The following is a 20,313-nucleotide window of genomic DNA, read 5'->3' on the forward strand; positions in this document are numbered from 1 at the left end:
TAACTCCTCAAAGTTCTGTTGCTATTCCAACTCACATCAGGGCTTCGTTTATGACTCCCTCATCTTACCTCTGTCCCAGCTCTCTTCTACAAGACTGTCCTCCGGGTGATCCCTAGGCATGTTAGTTTGGCAAAATTTGTTCAAGTTTGGGGACTGACTGCTTCAGCAGATGGGTTTTCAGTTCTACTCAACAACTTGAAATAGGTCATTCAAATTGTCTTTGAAGTTAAATCTTGATAAAAACATAAGGAAGGGGCCCCTCAGTTACTATTCAGGGAAAAGCTTATCCTGGATTTTACAGTACTTAGGCTATCAAGCGTTGGAATAATAAAACCAACTGTGAGTAAAATCTGCAAAAAACACTATGCTGTATACTTGAAACAAATGTCATACTGTAAATCAAGCCCACTTTAATTAAAAAAAAAAAAAACAACTTTCCTTCTTCTGATTTTTGTTTACCACTCCTTTCAGCCTTAGCTTTTGTGTTTTTCTCCTTATATGGAACACTGCTACTGCTGCTAAGTCGCTTCAGTCGTGTTCGACTCTGTGTCACCCCACAGACGGCAGCCCACCAGGCTCCCCCATCCCTGGGATTCTCCAGGCAAGAACACTGGAGTGGGTTGCCATTTCCTTCTCCAATGCATGAAAGTGAAAAGTGAAAGTGAAGTCGCTCAGTCATGTCTGACTCTTAGCAGCCTACCAGGCTCCTCCATCCATGGGATTTTCCAGGCAAGAGTACTGGAGTGGGGTGCCATTGCCTTCTCCGATACTGGTCCCCAAATTCTTTACTATAAAAATTCCTAACCACACCAAACAAAATTCTTCAGAACATGATCTGCTGCCTATCATAGAACAGGTGTTCATAAAACACTTTGAACACCAAATACATAAATGATTTTTGGATGAAGGACTGGATAAATGACAAAGAGAAAATCTGAAGAGAGTTCTTAAAGGTGCCTAGAAGTAGTTTAAACCCTTTCAAAGATGGATGGTGAAAGACGTGGTGACGTTGTCTTCTGCCAGGGTGTAAGGGACATAACATCAGCTTCTCTGAAGAAAAAACCTGGATGAATCACAGGTGTATTTCAGCACACTTGGGGTTTTGTGGTAGGCTGCTGTCCATCTTTCTCAAAAGAAGAGAATGTAATTAACATACTCGTATATATCTTTCCTTGTGGTCTTGAAGGGTTGATGGAGGTTATAAAGTTGAGGTTACAAGGATTTAACTACAGATTTTTGTTTAAAGGATTTGCTTATTAACTGTCAAGGGCTTACAATAAGGTAAACATGTATCAAAGTTACAAATAGAGAAGAAAGTAAAACTAGAACCATGATTATACTAAATATATTTAAAAATACAGTCATTTTAGTAGGAAAAGGCAAAGTGAACTCCATTTAGATTATACTTAAACTACACTTGAATTATCTTTTTGATTTCTTGGGGTATTATTTTATTTTACTTTTTCTTTTATTTTACTTTTTCTTTTATTTTACAGGAAGTTTCTAATTTTGAGAATGGGAAAACAAAAAGAAAGTAAGTCAAATTTACTTTGAAAACTTTATGTTCTTGTAGTTCTATAATGTTGAATGGAATATTTTAGTGGGTTTCCTGTCAAAGTGCTTTTAAAAAATAGTCACGTACCAATCTAGGTGTACTTTACTCTGCTACCATTTATTTTTATGCTGATGCATAGGAAACTGGTGTTGTGACATTGCTGTAGACAAGGATGCAAAAATTAAATTTTCAGAGGAAGAAACATGTCTAAACTAGGTTCAGATTAAAGTGGAAGCCTACTTGAAAACATGTTTCTATTGGTGACCTATTAATCTTCTGGAGTTCTTCTAATCCAAATAAAAATGTGTTTGCAAAGAGATTTGGGTTATTTAGGTCAGGCTTGGCTTTATATTCAGCACATCAAGCTGCCAGAGGATGCGACCCACACATGTTGCATAAGGTAATGGGATTTTTTAACTAATAAGCAGGAAACACATAGGGGCAGGAAGTTCGTTTATGGGGAAATTTCCAGATTGGTTGCTGATGATACAGAAGAACAACTTCCTTGCACCCCGGAATGGTCTGAGACTAAATTGTCAATATGTGAAATTCTTCTGAATGTAGTCTTTTTCGACAGCTCTTACCAGCCTCCCCTCCCTCCGCCCCCACCTCCACCCACAAAGCACTTTGTCTTTCCTCCCTTTCTTGCTAAAAGCTTTCTCCCAGTAAGGATATAAAATGTATCCATAGTAAGTAGGTAATTGCATGATTAACAGCTTAGAGCACCTGCCAGGGTAGTTGTATTTTAGCCATAGTTAGCTACTTAAACTACATCAGTGGCATTTTAAGCATGAGTAGGAATAAAGAAGGGTTTTGTTTTTGTTTTTGTTTTTTTTAATCAGGGCTCTTTATCAGTCTTAAAAGTCACCCTTCCTAGGTAACTGTTTATTCTATCCATGCATAAGGAACTCATTAGTCCCAAATCAAATACTTGCACAAAATTATATCTATTGGTTTATGACTGATGCTTCTACAGATTAGATGATATCCAAAGATGGAAGGGCAGAAGCAGGATAAATGAGAGGGATAGTACCTGATGACGACTAAACCAGGATTTTTCAAACATAAGCCAAATCAGTTAACATGCTTTTCAAATTCCTACCAATTAAACTTGAAAACTTATTGAGTCCCTCAATTCTTTTGTCCATCACGCCCCTAAAAAGAATAATCCCTTTTGTCATTATGCACCTAGTTCACTTTATAAAATTATAAGTAGCTTTTATTGGAACACTTGCTACTTCCCAAGAGATGTCCTGAATAAGTATTTTGCATTAAAAAATTAAAACAAACCAAAATAAAGTGGTTAAGAAAAAAGAAACACTCGATATGCAGGATTTTGCTTACAAACCTGAGCTTAAAAAAGGTGAATAATGGAAACCACCCCAGTTATAACAAAATTGTTTATACATACACAATATGCTTATGTTCACCAAAGGTGTAAATTGACTAACACAATCAAGTATCAATTTATAGTCAATCCTATTTCATTTCTACCCACCTGACTCACTAGTCCCACCACCCACACTGGGGTTTTTATAAAGCATTCCTCAGACATACAATTTCATGTTCCACTATATCATTAAAAGACAAGAATCATTTTTAAAAACATTACCACAACATCACATTTAGAAAAAACCATAACTACTGCACTAGAACAAAATAAGAAAAATAATCAAATATCACCAAGTTTAGAGTCAGTGTTAAAATGCGTCTGGTAGCCTCAAGTGCTCTTTTTAATAGTAGCTGGTTTGTTTGAATCGTGATCCAAAGAAGACTCATGTATTGCATTTTGCCCATGTTTCTCAATTTATAGATCTCTCCTCCCATTTATTTGTTGAAAAAACGGAATTGTTCTTTCTGAGGAATTTTCCATAGTTTTGAATTTTACTGATTGCATCCTGTGTCTGTGTGTGTCTTTTAAACACGTGTTCTCTGTTCTGTTTACTGTAAAATTTTAGTTAGATCTCCAGGCTTGATAAGATTAAAGTTTCATAAGGCTTGATAAGATTCAAGTTGTTTCTGTCTATGTATTTATTTTTAAAGTAGGTCATCAGTGACTTTATACTTCCTGTTGCATTACATGGGAAGCTCATATATCTGCTTGTCTCTATTTTTATGACTGTGAAGTTGCTTAGTGGGTTCAGATGGTATCAGACTGATCCATCCAGCACAAGTTGCCCATCAGCCTTTCAGTTAAAAACTTTAATTGCAATTGGCTATTATTGAAAAGATTTATTGTTTTATTGGGCTTCCCTGGTGGCTCAGAGGGTAAAGTGTCTGCCTGCAATGAGGGAGACCTGAGTTTAATCTCTGGGTCAGGAAGATCTCTGGAGAAGGAAATGGCAACCTGCTCCAGTAATCTTGCTTGGAAAATCCCATGGACAGAGGAGCCTGGTAGGCTATAGTCCATGGGTTCGCAAAGAGTTGGACACGACTGAGCTGCTTCCATTTTCATTGTTTTATTAGGGATTGTATAGTGGGATTTATTAGGGATTGTATTCAAACTGCAATATTTTTCTGTATTTATTGAATATAATTATTTTTAAAAGAACTATTTGATTGTTTTGAGGCACACTCATATAGAATCTCCCATTGTTCTTTTTCGGAGGGTTGGGGGTGCTGAGATTTGTAAATGTTTCTTTATATTGCATGAAAATTTCCAATCCAAGATTATACTTTGATTAACTATACTTTGTCATCTAGGCTCAGGAAAATTCAGGTCCAAAGGTAAAACTTACTTAGAGGTAGAATTTATTTCTGCTCACAATGGCTTTGCACTCATGTTTAAGTGATCTAATAATTATAATTTATTAAATCTAGACTTATATATCTGTTTATTTTATTCTTCTAGGTCAATCCGGAGATCTATGTCTGAAAGTAAAGTATTTGGTTAGTAATTCATAAGATTACTCATGCACGTGATACATTCTATTTCTCTAAGAGTGATTTTCTTCTGTTAATGCCATAAAGTAACAGAAAGTGATGAATGAAAGACAAATTGGTTTGTCTTTGAATTATATAGAAGAGATTTTAAAAAGATATGTAGTTTTATTCTAATTTTAAATGGCTATGACAAATAACAATAGAATGGGAAAGACTAGAGATCATTTCAAGAAAATTAGTTACACCAAGGGAACATTTCATGCAAAGGTGAGCACAATAAATGAAACAGTGTGGACCTAACAGAAGCAGAAGATATTAAGAAGAGATGGCAAGAATACACACAAGAACTATACAAAAAGAAAAACAAAAAACACCTAATGACCCAGATAATCACGATGGTGTGATCACTCACACTCACCTAGAGCCAGAATCCTGGAATGTGAAGTCAAGTGGGCCTTAGAAAGCATCACTACAAACAAAGCTAGTGGAGGTGATGGAATTCCAGTTGAGCTATTTCAAATCCTCAAAGATGATGCTGTGAAAGTGCTGCATTCAATATGCCAGCAAATTTGGACAACTCAGCAGTGGCCACAGGACTGGAAAAGGTCCATTTTCATTCCAATCCCAAAGAAAGGCAATGTCAAAGAATGCTCAAACTACCGCACAATTGCACTCATCTCACATGCTAGTAAAGTAATGCTCAAAATTCTCCAAGATAGGCTTCAATAGTGCATGAACTGAGAAATTCCAGATGTTCAAGCTGGTTTTAGAAAAGGCAGAGGAACCAGAGATCAATTTGCCAGCATCCATTGGATCACAGAAAAAGCAAGAGAGTTCCAGAAAAGCATCTATTTCTGCTTTACTGACCATGCCAAAGCCTTTGACTGTGTAGGTCACAACAAACTGGAAAATTTTCAAGAAATGGGAATACCAGACCACCTTACCTGCCTCCTGAGAAATCTCTATGAAAGTCAAGAAGTAACAGTAAAACTGGACATGGAAGAATGGACTGGCTCCAAACTGGGAAAAGAATATTTCAAGACTGTGTGTTGTCACCCTGCTTATGTAATTTATACGCAGCATACATCATGAGAAACACTGGGCTGGATAAAGCACAAGCTGGAATCAAGACTGCAGGGAGAAATACCAGTGCCTCAGATATGCAGATGATACCACCCTGATGGCAGAAAACGAGGAGGAACTGAACAGCCTCTTGATGAAAGTGAAGAAAGAGAGTAAAAAAGCTGGCTTGAACCTCAACACTCAAAAAACGAAGATCATGGCATCCAGTCCCATCACTCCATGGCAAATAGATGGGGAAACAATGGCAACAGTGAGAGACTTTATTTTCTTGGGCTTCAAAATCACTGCAGATGCTGACTGCAGCCATGAAACTAAAAGACCTTTGTTCCTTGGAAGAAAAGTTATGACCAACCTAGACAGCATATTAAAAAGCAGAGACATTACTTTGCCAACAAAGATTCGTCTCGTCAAATCTATGGTTTTTCCAGCAGTCATGTATGGATGTGAGAGTTGGACCATAAAGAAAGCTGAGCACCAAAGAAATGATGCTTTTGAACTCTGGTGTCAGAGAAGACTCTTAAGAGTCCCTTGGGCTGCAAGGAGATCAAAGCCGTCAATCCTAAAGGAAATCTGTCCTGAATATTCAGGACATTGGAAAAGTCGCTGTTGCTGGGAAAGATTGAAGGCAGGAGGAGAAGGGGACAACCGAGGATGAGATGGTTGGATGGCATCACTGACTTGATGGACATGAATCTGAGAAAGCTCTGGGATCTGGTGATGGACAGGGAAGCCTGGCGTTCTGCAGTCCATGGGGCCGCAAAGAGTTGGACACAACTAAGCAACTGATCTGAACTGAAGACAAATAAACTATTGGCTTATTCAGAATAATTTCCTTTTATACTAAAAAAAAAAAAAACAAAAAACAAAAAAAACCTCTTTTATTGGCTGATTACCTTCCAGTTTCCCAACTTTAGCTTGGAGGGGCCCTAGTCAGATGATCTCTTAGCTATATTTTCATAGCTAGGAATTTAGGAGTGGAATAAACAATGGTTGAATTATAAAAGACTTATCATAGCATCTCAAGTACCAGTGATTTTCTTCAGTTTTTTGTGGTTTTAGTATACATAGTAATAACAGAGGCAATTGGTTTGATGTGTATTTTAATTCTAGTGCATGCTAAGTCAATTCAGGCTTGTCCAATTCTTTGCGACCCTATGGACTGTAGCCCTCCAGGCTCCTCTGTCCATGGAATTCTCCAGTCAAGAATACTGCAGTGGGTTGCCATGCCCTCATCCAGGTGATCTTCCCAACCCAAGGATCGAACCTGAGTCTCCTGGGACTCAGGAGACTGCATTGCAGCATATTCTGAAGTAAAAATCTAATTATTTTTAGAAAGTTAATAGATGATGCTTCTTTTTGCCATTTAGCTGATAGGGGGTCGCTAGTTATAAAACATTTGTAGTGACAAGACAACTGGATTATTCACTCAATAATTCATTTTTTATGCAGTTTTCCAGAGTGGTGGGCACACTTTCTCCCCAGCAGGGCTTAGGAGTTGGATACTCAAACCCCAGTTTTCCTCTTTTGAAAGCCAGTTTCCTGGATAGCGTATGAAGAGTGCTCAGAGCAAAGTGGTGATCATCTATGGATGCATCTACTAAGGACATCTGCAGTTTAATAGGGTCTGATCTTCCACCAGTGGTAATATCCACAGGAGCTGAGTTCTATCTCATTTGTCAAGGCCCTGTGAGCAGTAGTTGCTAAATGTTTTGAATGTCAGCCCTGATTTGAATAGTGTATGGCCTGAAATAAAAGGAAGCAAGCCAACTTTTGTTTTCCATTTAGATATGCCGTTTTCATAGTGTTTTCCGTTTGTGCACACAAGACTCTATAACATAATTTTTGATGATCACCTGCCTTCTCTGTAGTCCAAGATCAAAGGAAATAGTGACTTTAAAAACAGCACAGCAAGAGAACTGACTTGTGGACATAGCACAGGGGATGGGGAGAGTGGGAAGAATCGGGAGAGTAGCATTGACCTATCTATACATACCGCCACATGTAAAATAGATACCTAGTGGGAAACTGCTGTCGAGTGCAGAGAGCTTAGACGGGTGGGATGGGGGTGGGGCAGTAGGGAGGTCCAAGAGGGATAGAATATGTGTATACATATAGCTGATTCACTATTCACTTCATCGTACAGCAGAAACAAGCGCAACATTGTACAGCAATTACGCTCTAATAAAAACCAGCCGAGCATGCTGAGTTTGTGTAATACTTTGGTTGCATTATTTAAACTTTGCTTTATCAATGATGTGGTACAACATGTGGGATGATTAGTCTTTGTAAGCAGGTTAGAAGGGCTTCCAGGCTTCCCTGGTAGCTCAGCTGGTAAAAAAAAATTTGCCTGCAATGCAGGAAACCTCAGTTGGATTCCTGGGTTGGAAAGATTCCATGAAGAAAGGTTAGGCTACCCACTCTAGTATTCTTGGGCTTCCCTGGTGGCTCAGATGGTAAAGAATCCTCCTGCAGAAGACCTGGGTTCAATCCCTGGGTTGGGAAAATCCCATGGAGAAGGGAATGGCTACCCACTCCAGTATTCAGGCTGGAGAATTCCATGGACTGCAGAGCCCATGGGGTCGCAAAGAGTCAGACACGACCGAGCGACATTCACTAGAAGGGCTTCCAGTTCTTCATTCTGGTGCAGTTCAGTTCTTTACAGCCTGTTTAGACCCAGCTTCAGGTGTTGGGGCAACAAAGCTAACACTTAGAAGAAAATGATTTTTCTCCCAGTCAAGGATCTTAGAGTTTCTTGAAATAGCTCAATGTTCCCTCGATACACTTCCTTAACTGTTTTGTTAAAAAGAATGAAGAATGTGGAGGATGGAGCTACTTTGATATATAAAAAAATAAACGGTTATTAATTCAAGAAAAATACTCCAAGAATAATGTAATCAAAAGTTATCAAGAGTATTTCAGCAGCAACCTTCTACCATCTACGTGTGGGTCCTTATTTAGTTCATAGGAAAAAAAAAATGGGAGCCCACAGGACATTGGTTGTATTCATGAGGGACCAGAACTCTCCAAAATGGACCACAACGCTTTCCTAACATATTACTTACCATGTTAGCACTGTGTGCTCAATTCGTTTTGAAATCAAATTTCCTGCACTTACTGGACAGATGTTACTGTGACTTCTTCTAACCAATCTGCTTTACTTTAGAGGGAAAAACTGTGAATGACACAATTTGGCAGGAACCCAGCAAATCTGAGAATGACTCCCACATCAGAAGACTCTCTCAGCTGAAAGGTAATTGCTAAATTTAGTTCCCACTGACTTTGCATTTTCCCAAAGTAGTATAAAGGGCAAGTAAGAAAAATTTACATCTTTCTTCATTAAAATAAGCATTGCATCATAGTCTACTTAAGAAGGAAAAACTAAAAGAATTGAATTTGTATATTATTAATAGAATATATACTTGTGTGTGTAAGTGAACAGACATGCAGAAAGGAGGTAGAATTTAATTAAGTTCCCTGTTGAAGCAAAGAATCAGTTACAAAAAATTTGAAATCCTTTAATGTCTAAAATAATGCAAAAATATATTAAAACTCAGCACAAAGAAAAACCTTCTAAAAATAACATTAATATATTAACCTTTGTGATTTTTAGATTTTCTTTAAATATTTAAGAGAAATACCCTTGACTATTAATGCAAAACTATGTCATTTTATTTAAAAAAAAATCTGAAGAAGAGCAAATTAGCAGCCAGGTGTAAGAAAGTTTATTAATAATAAATGACTTCATAATTAAAATTACTTAACTCTGGAAAGGTTATGAATAAAACAGAAAGTCTTAAGAGTTCACAAAGATGGACAGGAACATAAAAATTAACATCCTTGATATTTTCCTTCAGTGTTACTGGAACAATAAATAATTGCTCATATTAGTTATTGATTATTTAACTATTTGTATTTTTAAACTTAATTTGAATTTAAAATTTAATTTTAAAAGATATTCTAATATTTGGGGACAAATATTTTTATAGTTAGGAGTTACATGGGATGATTGTTCAAATTTTGCCTTTTGAGTGCTGTGAAGGAGCTCATAGATTTACAAAGTAATCATTTATGAAAATAATCATTTTCCTTTGAACTGTTTCAATTTTATCCAAGATTGAATAATGTTCTAGTGAATAGTTTTGAACTTAATTTCAATACTTACAGATTTCTCCATTATAAATAAATAAACAAATGAAACATTTGGGGATAATTTTAGACATTTTTAAAATTATAAGATAGGCAATGTTTTACTTATATTGTGTTTGATTAAATTCTGTATTTACCTCATGAATGTTAGCGATATTCATTCACACCTTGCTTAGTTAATTAAACTTTCATCCACCCATCCATTCATTCATCCATCTCTGTAGTAAGCACATGTTACTTTTAGATTATTCCACATCAACCTATGAATAAAGAAGTTATAACTATATTATAGAATATTCTTGTTATAAATTTTTCCATAAACCTCTTCAAGTATTCTATCTTCTTAAACTTCCTTTCGTAAAATGTTGTGGTGTTTGTTTTAAATTTAGCAGTCATAGGTAAGTAATTCTGTTACAGTTATATTGACAAAGCAGCAAAAAACCTTGGCCAAAGGTGAGGTGTTTTCTAATTAGTGATCTCTTTGTCAGAGAACAAAAAGGAAAGCCTTTACAGACTTTTCCACTTTGATATTTCTCAGATTCTTAAGTGCTCCTGTGTTCAATCTGTCTGTGCATGCACACACACACACACACACACACACGCATTCACAAATGTGCCTAAGGAGTTCAGTTGACATTTCAGCAGTACCAGCTGAGTCATAGGACTTCGCCTAGGGATTAATGCTGTGCTAGAAAGAGTCAATGGCCTGAGACCAATGCTGTTGGTGCCACTGTAAATTGAAGGGAGAAATTTAGTAGGGTAGGATGAGCCACAAGTGTGGATTTGAATTTTATGGGTGTAGTAGCTTCCTTTGGAAGGCTCAGAATATTTCTAAGCAATTAGTGCCCTACATATCAACCTATAATATTTCTTTTTCATTTTAAACACTATTTTTTGCTGTTAATTGAATAATTACTTAAGAGTGGTTTATTGGGTCTGAGGATAGGCAGTCTGTGAGATTTACTGAGATGAAGACAGGTAGGTACATTATTCGGAGAAGGCAATGGCACCCCACTCCAGTACTCTTGCCTGGAAAATCCCATGGACGGAGGAGCCTCGTGGGCTGCAGTCCATGGGGTTGCTAAGAGTCGGAAATGACTGAACCACTTCACTTTCACTCTTTACTTTCATGCATTGGAAAAGGAAATGGCAACCCACTCCAGTGTTCTTGCCTGGAGAATCCCAGGGACAGCGGAGCCTGGTGAGTTGCTGTCTATGGGGTCACACAGAGTCGGACACGACTGAAACGACTTAGCAGCAGCAGCAGGTACATCATTGCCATCATCCACAGCCCATGATTTTATTGAACAGTAAAGATGAAATTGTAAAAATCATCTTTCAATAAAACAGAAGAAAATATGTAGGGAAATTGTAAGAGTGACATTAACATAAAGAATATGTTATAAATTACAAGAACCAAAAAGTTCCATTTCTCTCAATTTCAATTACAAAATGATGTTTCCACATGATACAAGTTATATTTACAGCAAAAATTTAGTCCTCTAGAGTGTTGGGCCTGACAAAATACACTTCCATGGGTTATATTAATATTAAGCTAAGGATTTGTGCCTGGTATTTTAATCCATAAAGATATTCACATAACCTCAAAATATGACTGTGTTATGTTGGTTAAGACAAAAATTTATCACAATAAGTTAAGAGCTGGAAGCATTTTCAGTTTATGTGGTCTGTTTCCTTCTTCTAAGAATACTTTTATCTCAATCTGTATATGTGATACTGAGACAACATCTGTAAAATACATGTGGGTTAAATTGAATGCTCAGGACTTTACAACTGAAAGATTGGCATAGCTTAGCCAATTAATTAAGGGAAATTAATCTGTAATTTTTTTTCCAGCACTCTAAACAGGTAGAATATTAGTAATATTCATTTTAGTAAATTAAGATTGATTAAAAATTTTTTAAAATATATTTTGGCCTTAATTTTATGGGGGAAAAAGCCTGAAAAGAATTGACTTTTTGAAATCTATGCAATTGGAATTTACCCAAGATCAAATTATGATTTAAGTAAAGACATTTTTTAAGAACAGGGCTTTCATTATTTTGTACCAGAAAGTACAAAGAACAAAGCCAAATTTTTTAAAAAGATAAAAGAAACAAAACATATTTGCAGATTTAGAGATTTTTTTTTCAAACAGTGTGATGTGGTAGACTATACCATGAATGAAACAGAAAATATGTTTTAAAAAATGGTATATTTTTGTAAAGTTTGTAAGAAGCTGGATACGTTCAGGAAATATGGTTAGTAATGAAAGGAGAATTAACTCCACTCATACTACTGCAAAAATATTTTTAAAATGAATCCTTTTTACATATGATTTTGATGAGATTCATTATAAAAATCCCATTGGTAGAGACATTAGGACCTTCCAGTTTAACAGTGGAATTGCCATTTGCTTGAAATATTCTTTCCTGAATTGTAGTCAGTATCATTACTTCCCTGGTGGCTCAGACGGTAAAGCGTCTGTCTACAATGTGGGAGACCTGGGTTCGATCCCTGGGTCGGGAAGATTCCCTGGAGAAGGAAATGGCAACCCACTCCAGTACTCTTGCCTGGAAAATCCCCTGGACGGAGGAGCTTGGTGCAGGCTACTGTCCATGGGGTCACAAAGAGTCGGGCACGACTGAGCGACTTCACCTCTTTCTTCTGAGCAAGCATATAAATATTTTGGCTGAACTTCTCTGGATCTTATTAAGTCTTCTTCTTTATTGGCATGTTACCCTCATTTTCAAGATAGTAAGTGTATATAGTCACAAGTGTATTTACTGTTCTGTGTAATTTTCAGTAACCACAATTTGATTGAGACATTATTTCCCAAGAGCATGTGATTTAACTCAGATTAGACTGGACTACTTGAGGAATGACAGAAAGAAGCCTGATTTCACACCTGAATGTCTGTCTGTGTGCTATGTATGAATAAACCTCCAGAGCAAAGGTTTCCTGCCAAACCAGTCTCTTTTAATTTTAAGGAAGTCTATCTGAATTGAATAGGAACATTCTAAGATTTAGTGTTTTGTACAAAAGAATCTTGAAATTCCTTCCATTCTTTAGTAGAGTTCTTACTAGGATTTGAGTTACCTGAGTATGGTCAGAAGTCTAATTTCCATTAGAATAACCTAGAAGCTGAGCAGAGATTATTGCTTTTTAAACCAAACCCCTCTTTTTTTTTTTCTGCATCTGCATTTGAAGGGCAGTTGGAATCTGAATGTTTATGCCGAAGGGTACATTCTTAAGTATACTGTCATTTGTGACCTGCTGATGTAGTCCATGCGTGTGCAGATAATCTGCTGCTACCAACCAACCAACCCAAACCTTAATGACATAAAGCAAAATTTCATTAGACTCATAGATTTTGCAAGTCAGGGATTCAGTCAAAGTAGCACTTCACGACATCTGAGGCTTCTTTTAGGAAGACTTAAATGACTGCTGTTGCTGTTGTTCAGTCCCCCCGTCATGTCGGACTCTTGGTGACCCCATGGACTGCAGCACGCCAGGCTTCCCTGTCCTTCACCATCTCCCAGAGTTTGCTCAAACTCATGTCCATTGAGTTGATGATGCCATCCAGCCATCTCATCCTCTGTCGCCCCCTTCTTCTCTTGCCCTCCATCCTTCCCAGGTTCAGAGTCTTTTCCAATGAGTTGGCTCTTCTCATCAGGAGGTCAAAGGATTGGAGTTTCAGCATCATTCCTTCTAGTGAATATTCAGGGTTGATTTCCTTTAGAATTGACTGGTTTGATCTCCTTGCAGTCCAAGGGACTCTCAAGAGTCTTCTCCAGCACTGCAATTGGAAGACATCAATTTTTCAGTGCTCAGCCTTCTTTTTGTTCCATTTCTTACATCCATACATGACAACTTGAGGAGGACTTACATGTCTGATGGCCAGAATCATCTATAGATTTCTTCACTTATGTGTCGGGTACCTGTCTGGGATAACTGCAGGTCGGGCTCAGCTGGGACTATCACCTGAGAACAAATATGTGGCCTCTCCATGTAGCTCAAGCTTCTGCCAGGCTAAATGCTGGGTTTCAAGAGGGAGAGACATCAGAGGGAGTGTCTGGAGAGTGAGCATCACAGAAGATCCAGGTAGAAGCTGCCAGCTTCTTCTGACCCAGACTTGGAGGTTACAAAATATAACTTCGGCTGCATTCTCCTCTGACAAACAGATCATTATAGCCAGTTCAATTCAATAGAATTAAATTCTATTTCTTGGTGGAGGCATGCCAAGGTCACACTGCAGAACAACATATTGTTGTGGCTGTCTTTGGAAACTATAACTTGCATATTACCTTATTCAGTTATTGCCTTTGTTGATACTTAGGACCAAATTGCTCTTATCTTTATATATATATATATATATATATATATATATATATATATATATATTTTTTTTTTTTTTTGGTAGGGTAACATTTGGGAGTTAGGGCTTCTTAGGTGGCACTAGTGGTAAAGAATGTACCTGCCAGTCCAGGAGACAAAAGAGATATAGTTTCCTTCCCTGGGGCAGGAAGATACCCTGGAGAAGGGCATGGCAACCCACTCCAGTATTCTAGCCCGGAAAATCCCAAGAACAGAGGAGCCTGGCAGCCTACAGACCATAGGGTCCCAAAGAGTCAGACATGACTGAGGCAACTTAGCATGCACAGACACAACATATGGGAGATAACAAATACATAAAATGCATAAGATTACAAAACAAATAGCTAATCTTCATAAAATGCCATTGTCCTGGTGTCCCTTTCTTCGTTCAAAACCCTCAAATTCTCCCAATTTTTAAGCTGAGGCTACACATGGGTAGCTTTACAAATAAAATTACTTTAAGAAAAAGTTTGTTTAGGTCAGACGATATTTTCAAAATCAGGAAATTTTACCTTAAAATTCATACGTTTATACTTTCTTGAAAAACATGAGGGTCAAATTGTCAATCCTGGGTCCGACATCTGAGGTGATTTCAGTTGAGAGAGCTGAGAACCATGGCTGCCCATTAGCAATGGTGGGCCTTCACCTCACCACAGATCTTCGCATGTCTCCTTGTCAAAATTCACTTCATTTAGTTAAATTACTTATTTGCCTTCTGTAGGTGTTTATATCTGCAACATTGGTCTAGGGGGTTATGGCCACATTTCTCTGCCTAGCACTCAAGGCCCATTACCATTTGGCCTTCCTCACCCACCCAGCCTCACCTCCTCCTGTACAGTATCCATAATTGCCTTCTGACATGACCTATCTCAATTTCTACTTTTAATTAAGCCTGTTGCTCTTATTCCACACTACAGGTTAGTGTTGACAGCATTGCTGTTGTACTTTTTTTGTAACTTGTACTTTTCTTCTGTGTTTCCAGACTACCTCCATTCTTCAAGCCCACTGAGACCCTGCCTCTTCCATGAGTACAGTGGGGCTTAGTGTTCTCTCCCCGCAGTAGTGTCAGAGTCACTCATTTTTCTGCCTCGCACTGTATATAAGGGAGGTAAATACAGTGTGTACATTTCTCACTCACAGACTTCCAGATTCAAAAGTACAGGAATCTACCTCACTTTCTTTTCCTGCGCCCAGAAGAATTATAGCGGGAGCTCTCCAAAATTCAGGTTAAAGGGATCAGAAAAAGAAAACCAATGAAAAAAAATAAAGAAACAGAGGAAAGAATTTTTTTTTCCCAACTACAGAAACTTAAAAGGCTGTAAAAACTCTGCTTCTAGCTTCCTGACCCTGAGATGGAAGATCTTGCTTCGAAGAGCCAGATCAGAAAAACAGCTCATTTTAAAATGTCAATGTTTTCTGGAACCCTGCAGTGTGGTAACTTGGATGTAAAATCTTAACTTATTGGTGTAAATAACTCTGAGGCTGAGCTGTGAATTTGCCTTATCTTGTAATCATAGCTATAATGGGGATTTGGGGGGAAATTTGCTCCTATTTTCTGCATAGAGGATAGGCCTTCCCTGTGCCTTCCTCCCCTGAAGAATGTAAGAGTGAAAAATAGTAGAAAATTGAAGGAGTGAGTAGAAGTAAAACAGAGTAAAAGTGATAAAAGAAATCACTGGACTGATTGCCTGGTGACTTCTGGGGTCTCAGTATCCCCATCTGTAAACGAGCAGGTTTGGATTAAGTGATCCATGAAGTCCTGTCTTCTTTTAGCACATGGTGTATTTCAAATTTAAATAAATGGACCCCTTGTACAGGGCCTGAAAGGGAATGCTCGTCTTTTGAAAAGGTTTCATTTAGCTGCAAGCGAACAGATGACACATTCCAAAGCTTTTACCAAAGCAGGCAGAGAACAATTTTAGCATAAATAATTCATGTTGAGAAGACATAAGCTAATGAAGCTCAAAATGCCAGGGATGGAAAGCTCAGTTTAACAGAAACAAGTGAGGTGATAGTTTCATGAAATCATAGCATTTTTGAGTCAGAAGTGGTTTAGTAGCTTGGATGCTACTGTTTTATAAAATAGGATGGGGGGAAACTAAGTCCCAGAAAAATTTTATGACTTGCTCAAGGACACAATTGGTCAGAGACATTCTTCATTTATATTTTGTTTCAGTTCAGTTCAGTTTAGCCGCTCAGTCGTGTCCGACTCTTTGCGACCCCATGAACCGCAGCACGCTAGGCTTCCCTGTCCATTACCAACTCCCGGAGTTCGCTCAGACTCAAGTCCATCGAGTCAGTGATGCCATCCAGCCATCTCATCCTCTGTCGTCCCCTTCTCCTCCTGCCCCCAATCCCTCCCAGCATCAGAGTCTTTTCCAATGAGTCAACTCTTCGCATGAGGTGGCCAAAGTACTGGAGTTTCAGCTTTGGCATCATTCCTTCCAAAGAAATCCCAGGGCTGATCTTCAGAATGGACTGGTTGGATCTCCTTGCAGTCCAAGGGACTCTCAAGAGTCTTCTCCAACAGCACAGTTCAAAAGCATCAATTCTTTGGCACTCAGCTTTCTTCACAGTCCAACTCTCACATTCATACATGACCACTGGAAAAACCATAGCTTTGACTAGACGGACCTTTGTTGGCAAAGTAATGTCTCTGCTTTTCAATATGCTGTCTAGGTTGGTCATAACTTTTCTTCCAAGGAGTAAGTGCCTTTTAATTTCATGGATGCAATTACCATCTGCAGTGATTTTGGAGCCCCAAAAAATAAAGTCTGACACTGTTTCCCCATCTATTTCCCATGAAGTGATGGGACCAGATGCCATGATCTTCGTTTTCTGAATGTTGAGCTTTAAGCCAAATTTTACACTCTCCTCTTTCATTTTTATCAAGGGGCTTTTTGGTTCCTCTTCACTTTCTGCCATAAGGGTGGTGTCATCTGCCTATCTGAGGTTATTGATATTCCTCCCGGCAAACTTGATTCCAGCTTGTGCTCCTTCCAGCCCAGGGTTTCTCATGATATACTCTGCATATAAGTTAAATAAGCAGGGTGACAATATACAGCCTTAACATACTCTTTTTCCTATTTGGAGCCAGTCTGCTGTTCCATGTCCAGCTCTAACTCTTGCATCCTGTAATTTTGACTTGTTTCTTATAACAACAGCATATCTTTAGGAAAGTAAATATTTATGATCTAGTCAATATAATGCCTTAATAGACTAAAGAAAAATATAAGTATTCAATTGCACTTAAACTTCTTAAATTGTGTAATTTCTGGTAATCTCCACATAACTCCTCTTTTCATAGATCTAAATGAAGATGATTTTCTTTCAAGTCATAATGCACATACTCTTCAAGGAAAAAAACTACAAGGTATTTCTTATCAGGTAATGTAAATAATCAATAATCAACACTTAGACAGCATTTTGTGCAAATCATCTTGTTATTGATGTGTACATAGTCTACAATACTTAGTCTTGTAGCTATTTTGTATTTAGTTACTGCAGGATGTTTTGTAACTGATATGACTATGCCTCTGTGAATTGGAATATAAATGAAAAAAGTAAATGATGACGAGTTAATAAGCCACTTTGATTATGCAAAACACTATGCTCCACAGCCTTTTGATAAGTAACTCTGAACTTGGTAAATTAATATACTGGGATTTTCTCTGACAAGACCTGTGCTAAGTGCTTAGAACTATCTGGCAACCTTCAGTGAGGGGCATGTCCCTCATGTTCTATGTTTGATATAAAAACATATTCTGTGATTTCTGACATATCCCTTTAAAGCTTGCACTAATTAGCCTCAGGAGTTCAAGCAATTAAGAATGTCTGAACCTTGGGCCTTCCTAATAACAATAATATAGCATTAATTACCAGTCAAATAATTATTATTCACCCTATAAAAAAAAATTCATGTATAAGTCAATAGGGCCAACTCTGGCATCATGCTGATTTTTGATATTTTTCTGACAGCCACAGAGTTCTCTTTAACCATTCTGATGGTTTTATTAGAAAATTTAGAACTGACCTTCCTCAGTGCAGTGCACTGATCAATAGGCAGAGGATATGTAGCATCTGAATTAGGAGGGGTTGATTTGGTGAGGAAAGAGAACTCGAATTTCTAAAGCCAGCCTGATTTCTGAGGCTGTCAGAAGCCCCTAGACAGTGGATCATAAGTTTTGATCAAGTACAGTTTCTGCTGTCTGCTCTGATGCTGCCTGAGTCATGGAACTGTGCTCCCAAGAGGGCAGCTCTACCTATTACACTTTACTGCAAAGTCCGTCTATCAGTGGGTTCTCCTGCCATGTGTGGTTGAGAGCTCCAAAAACAGACAGCTCTGCTTGAATCTTAATTTGCCCTAGTAGGTACACGGTGACACTAGGGGTAAGCAATCTGCCCGCCAATGCAGGAGATATAAAAGATGTGGGTTTGATCCCTGGGTCAGGAAGATCCCTTGGAGGAGAGAATGGCAACCCAGTCCAGTATTCTTACCTGGAGAACCCAAGCCTGGTGGACTGCAGTCCATGGAATCTCAAAGAGTCAGACACAACTGAAATGACAATAGCAGCAGTAGCTACATGACCTTGGCAATTTACTTAATCTCTCTGCCTCAGTTTTCATCATCTGTAAAGTCAGTCTATAAAGAACCTGTATTTCATGGCTGTCATGAGGATTACATGAGATATTTCATTAAACCAGTTAGCTTTATGACCGGCATTTTGGAGATGTTTTTAAAAATTCGGTTGTTACCATAGACCTTCCTCTCTTCTTTTATTTTTTTCCTTCCTCCTCCTCTTGCTTTTTGCAGGAACTTAATGACACTGTCACAAGCACAGCTGGCAGATCATTTCTGAAACATGCAGTTTCATCCTCTCAAATTTAGATAAGACCTCAGATATAGTATCTTAGTGAAACATTATCTGATAGCCAGGAAAAAATAACTGGTTTACAGTAAGAGCTCCCTGACATGCTTTATGCTCAGAGAAATTCTTTAGAATTTTAGTGAAAAAAAAAAAATAGAACCATCTCTTAAAAATCAGAAAATGATATAGAATGTCCTTAGAAGAAAGAGATAAAGATAAATTCTTACCCTATAACACCAAACTTCTTGTACATTTTAATTGACCTTCTAGAATGGTAACCTTTCAAATGTACTATGTAGTTTATTACTAAAAATTAGTTGGGGGAATTCATACCCAGTAACAGACAGGCAGGAACTAGCTAATCTAGAAATCTTCACTGGAGAGTTGGGGAGTGGTCTTATCTATCTTTAATATCCCCCTTCTTATTCATAATAGGCATTCAGTGGAGCTTAGTTAATTAAGAAACACATTTTCTGTATGACAGAAGACTTCAGTGTAATAGAGTATTATTAAATATTAAGCAGTACTATGCAAATTATTAATCTATTAACTCCTTGAGACTGAGAAAAAGTAAAATCAGTTCACTCTTTGAAAGATGAAGGAGAGGCAAACATTCTCTGGTGTGAAGGGAAAACTGACCTGTAGGTGGGATGGACTTTGCAGACTGTGACTTCTCATCACATGAGCACATGACTTATGAGAACAATTTTTCTCCAGGTGTGTCCTGGGGACCATCTGTATCATTTAGGGTATTTGTTAGACTCATTTAGGGTATTTGTTAAAAATGCAGATTTCTGAGCCACATCCCATTCCAGGTGAATTATCGTGTCTGGGGTCCAGGAATCAGTATTTTTATGTAAATTTTCAGAGGAGGCTCAAGACATGAACCGTGAGACTCTGGGAATCAGATGATTGATGATCACGTGTCTGTGGACTTGATGTCTCACCCATTTTTACTTTTTAAGCCCAAATTTGGCTCAGGTCTGGCTTGGGAAGACAAGGCCTCTTGGAAAACCAAAGTTGATATTTGTTCCATATTATAGGAATGATATGCATTTATTACAGAGCTTTTTAGAACAATATAAGAGTAGAAAGGATTAAAATACTGAATAAAATCTTAAAAAGGTAAACATTTTCATACCACTGGCCATTTTACTATCATTAACATGGGATAAAGTTCATAAGATGTAAAATATATTATAGCTATCATTACTGTACTTCATGCTTACAAAATAGATTTTATACAATAAAAACCTTCAGAATAAAAGACTTAAACATTAACTGAATTTCCAGTCAGAAAACACTCAACCAGACATGCTCCCTTCATGTTCTCAAAATGAGAAGATCTCAGACGTATTAAAAGGAAAGTACAAGGAACCAAGGGGCAGGAGTGGGGAGAAG

The 20,313-nt window shown here is 37.8% G+C and overlaps 1 protein-coding gene across 1 annotated transcript in view; it reads left to right on the forward strand.

The window, feature by feature from the left end:
* The window catches only part of SAMSN1 (SAM domain, SH3 domain and nuclear localization signals 1), a 173,235-nt gene that overhangs the window by 28,478 nt on the left and 124,444 nt on the right, over nt 1-20,313 (forward strand). Inside the window, exons 3-6 of the mRNA XM_060416299.1 lie at nt 1,497-1,534; nt 4,407-4,444; nt 8,685-8,771; nt 17,352-17,431. Of these exons, the coding sequence (XP_060272282.1) occupies nt 1,497-1,534; nt 4,407-4,444; nt 8,685-8,771; nt 17,352-17,431 (243 nt within the window). The remainder of the gene's footprint in view (nt 1-1,496; nt 1,535-4,406; nt 4,445-8,684; nt 8,772-17,351; nt 17,432-20,313) is intronic.

Source organism: Ovis aries, chromosome 1, assembly GCF_016772045.2.
Source record: "Ovis aries strain OAR_USU_Benz2616 breed Rambouillet chromosome 1, ARS-UI_Ramb_v3.0, whole genome shotgun sequence".
Lineage (NCBI taxonomy): Eukaryota > Metazoa > Chordata > Mammalia > Artiodactyla > Bovidae > Ovis > Ovis aries.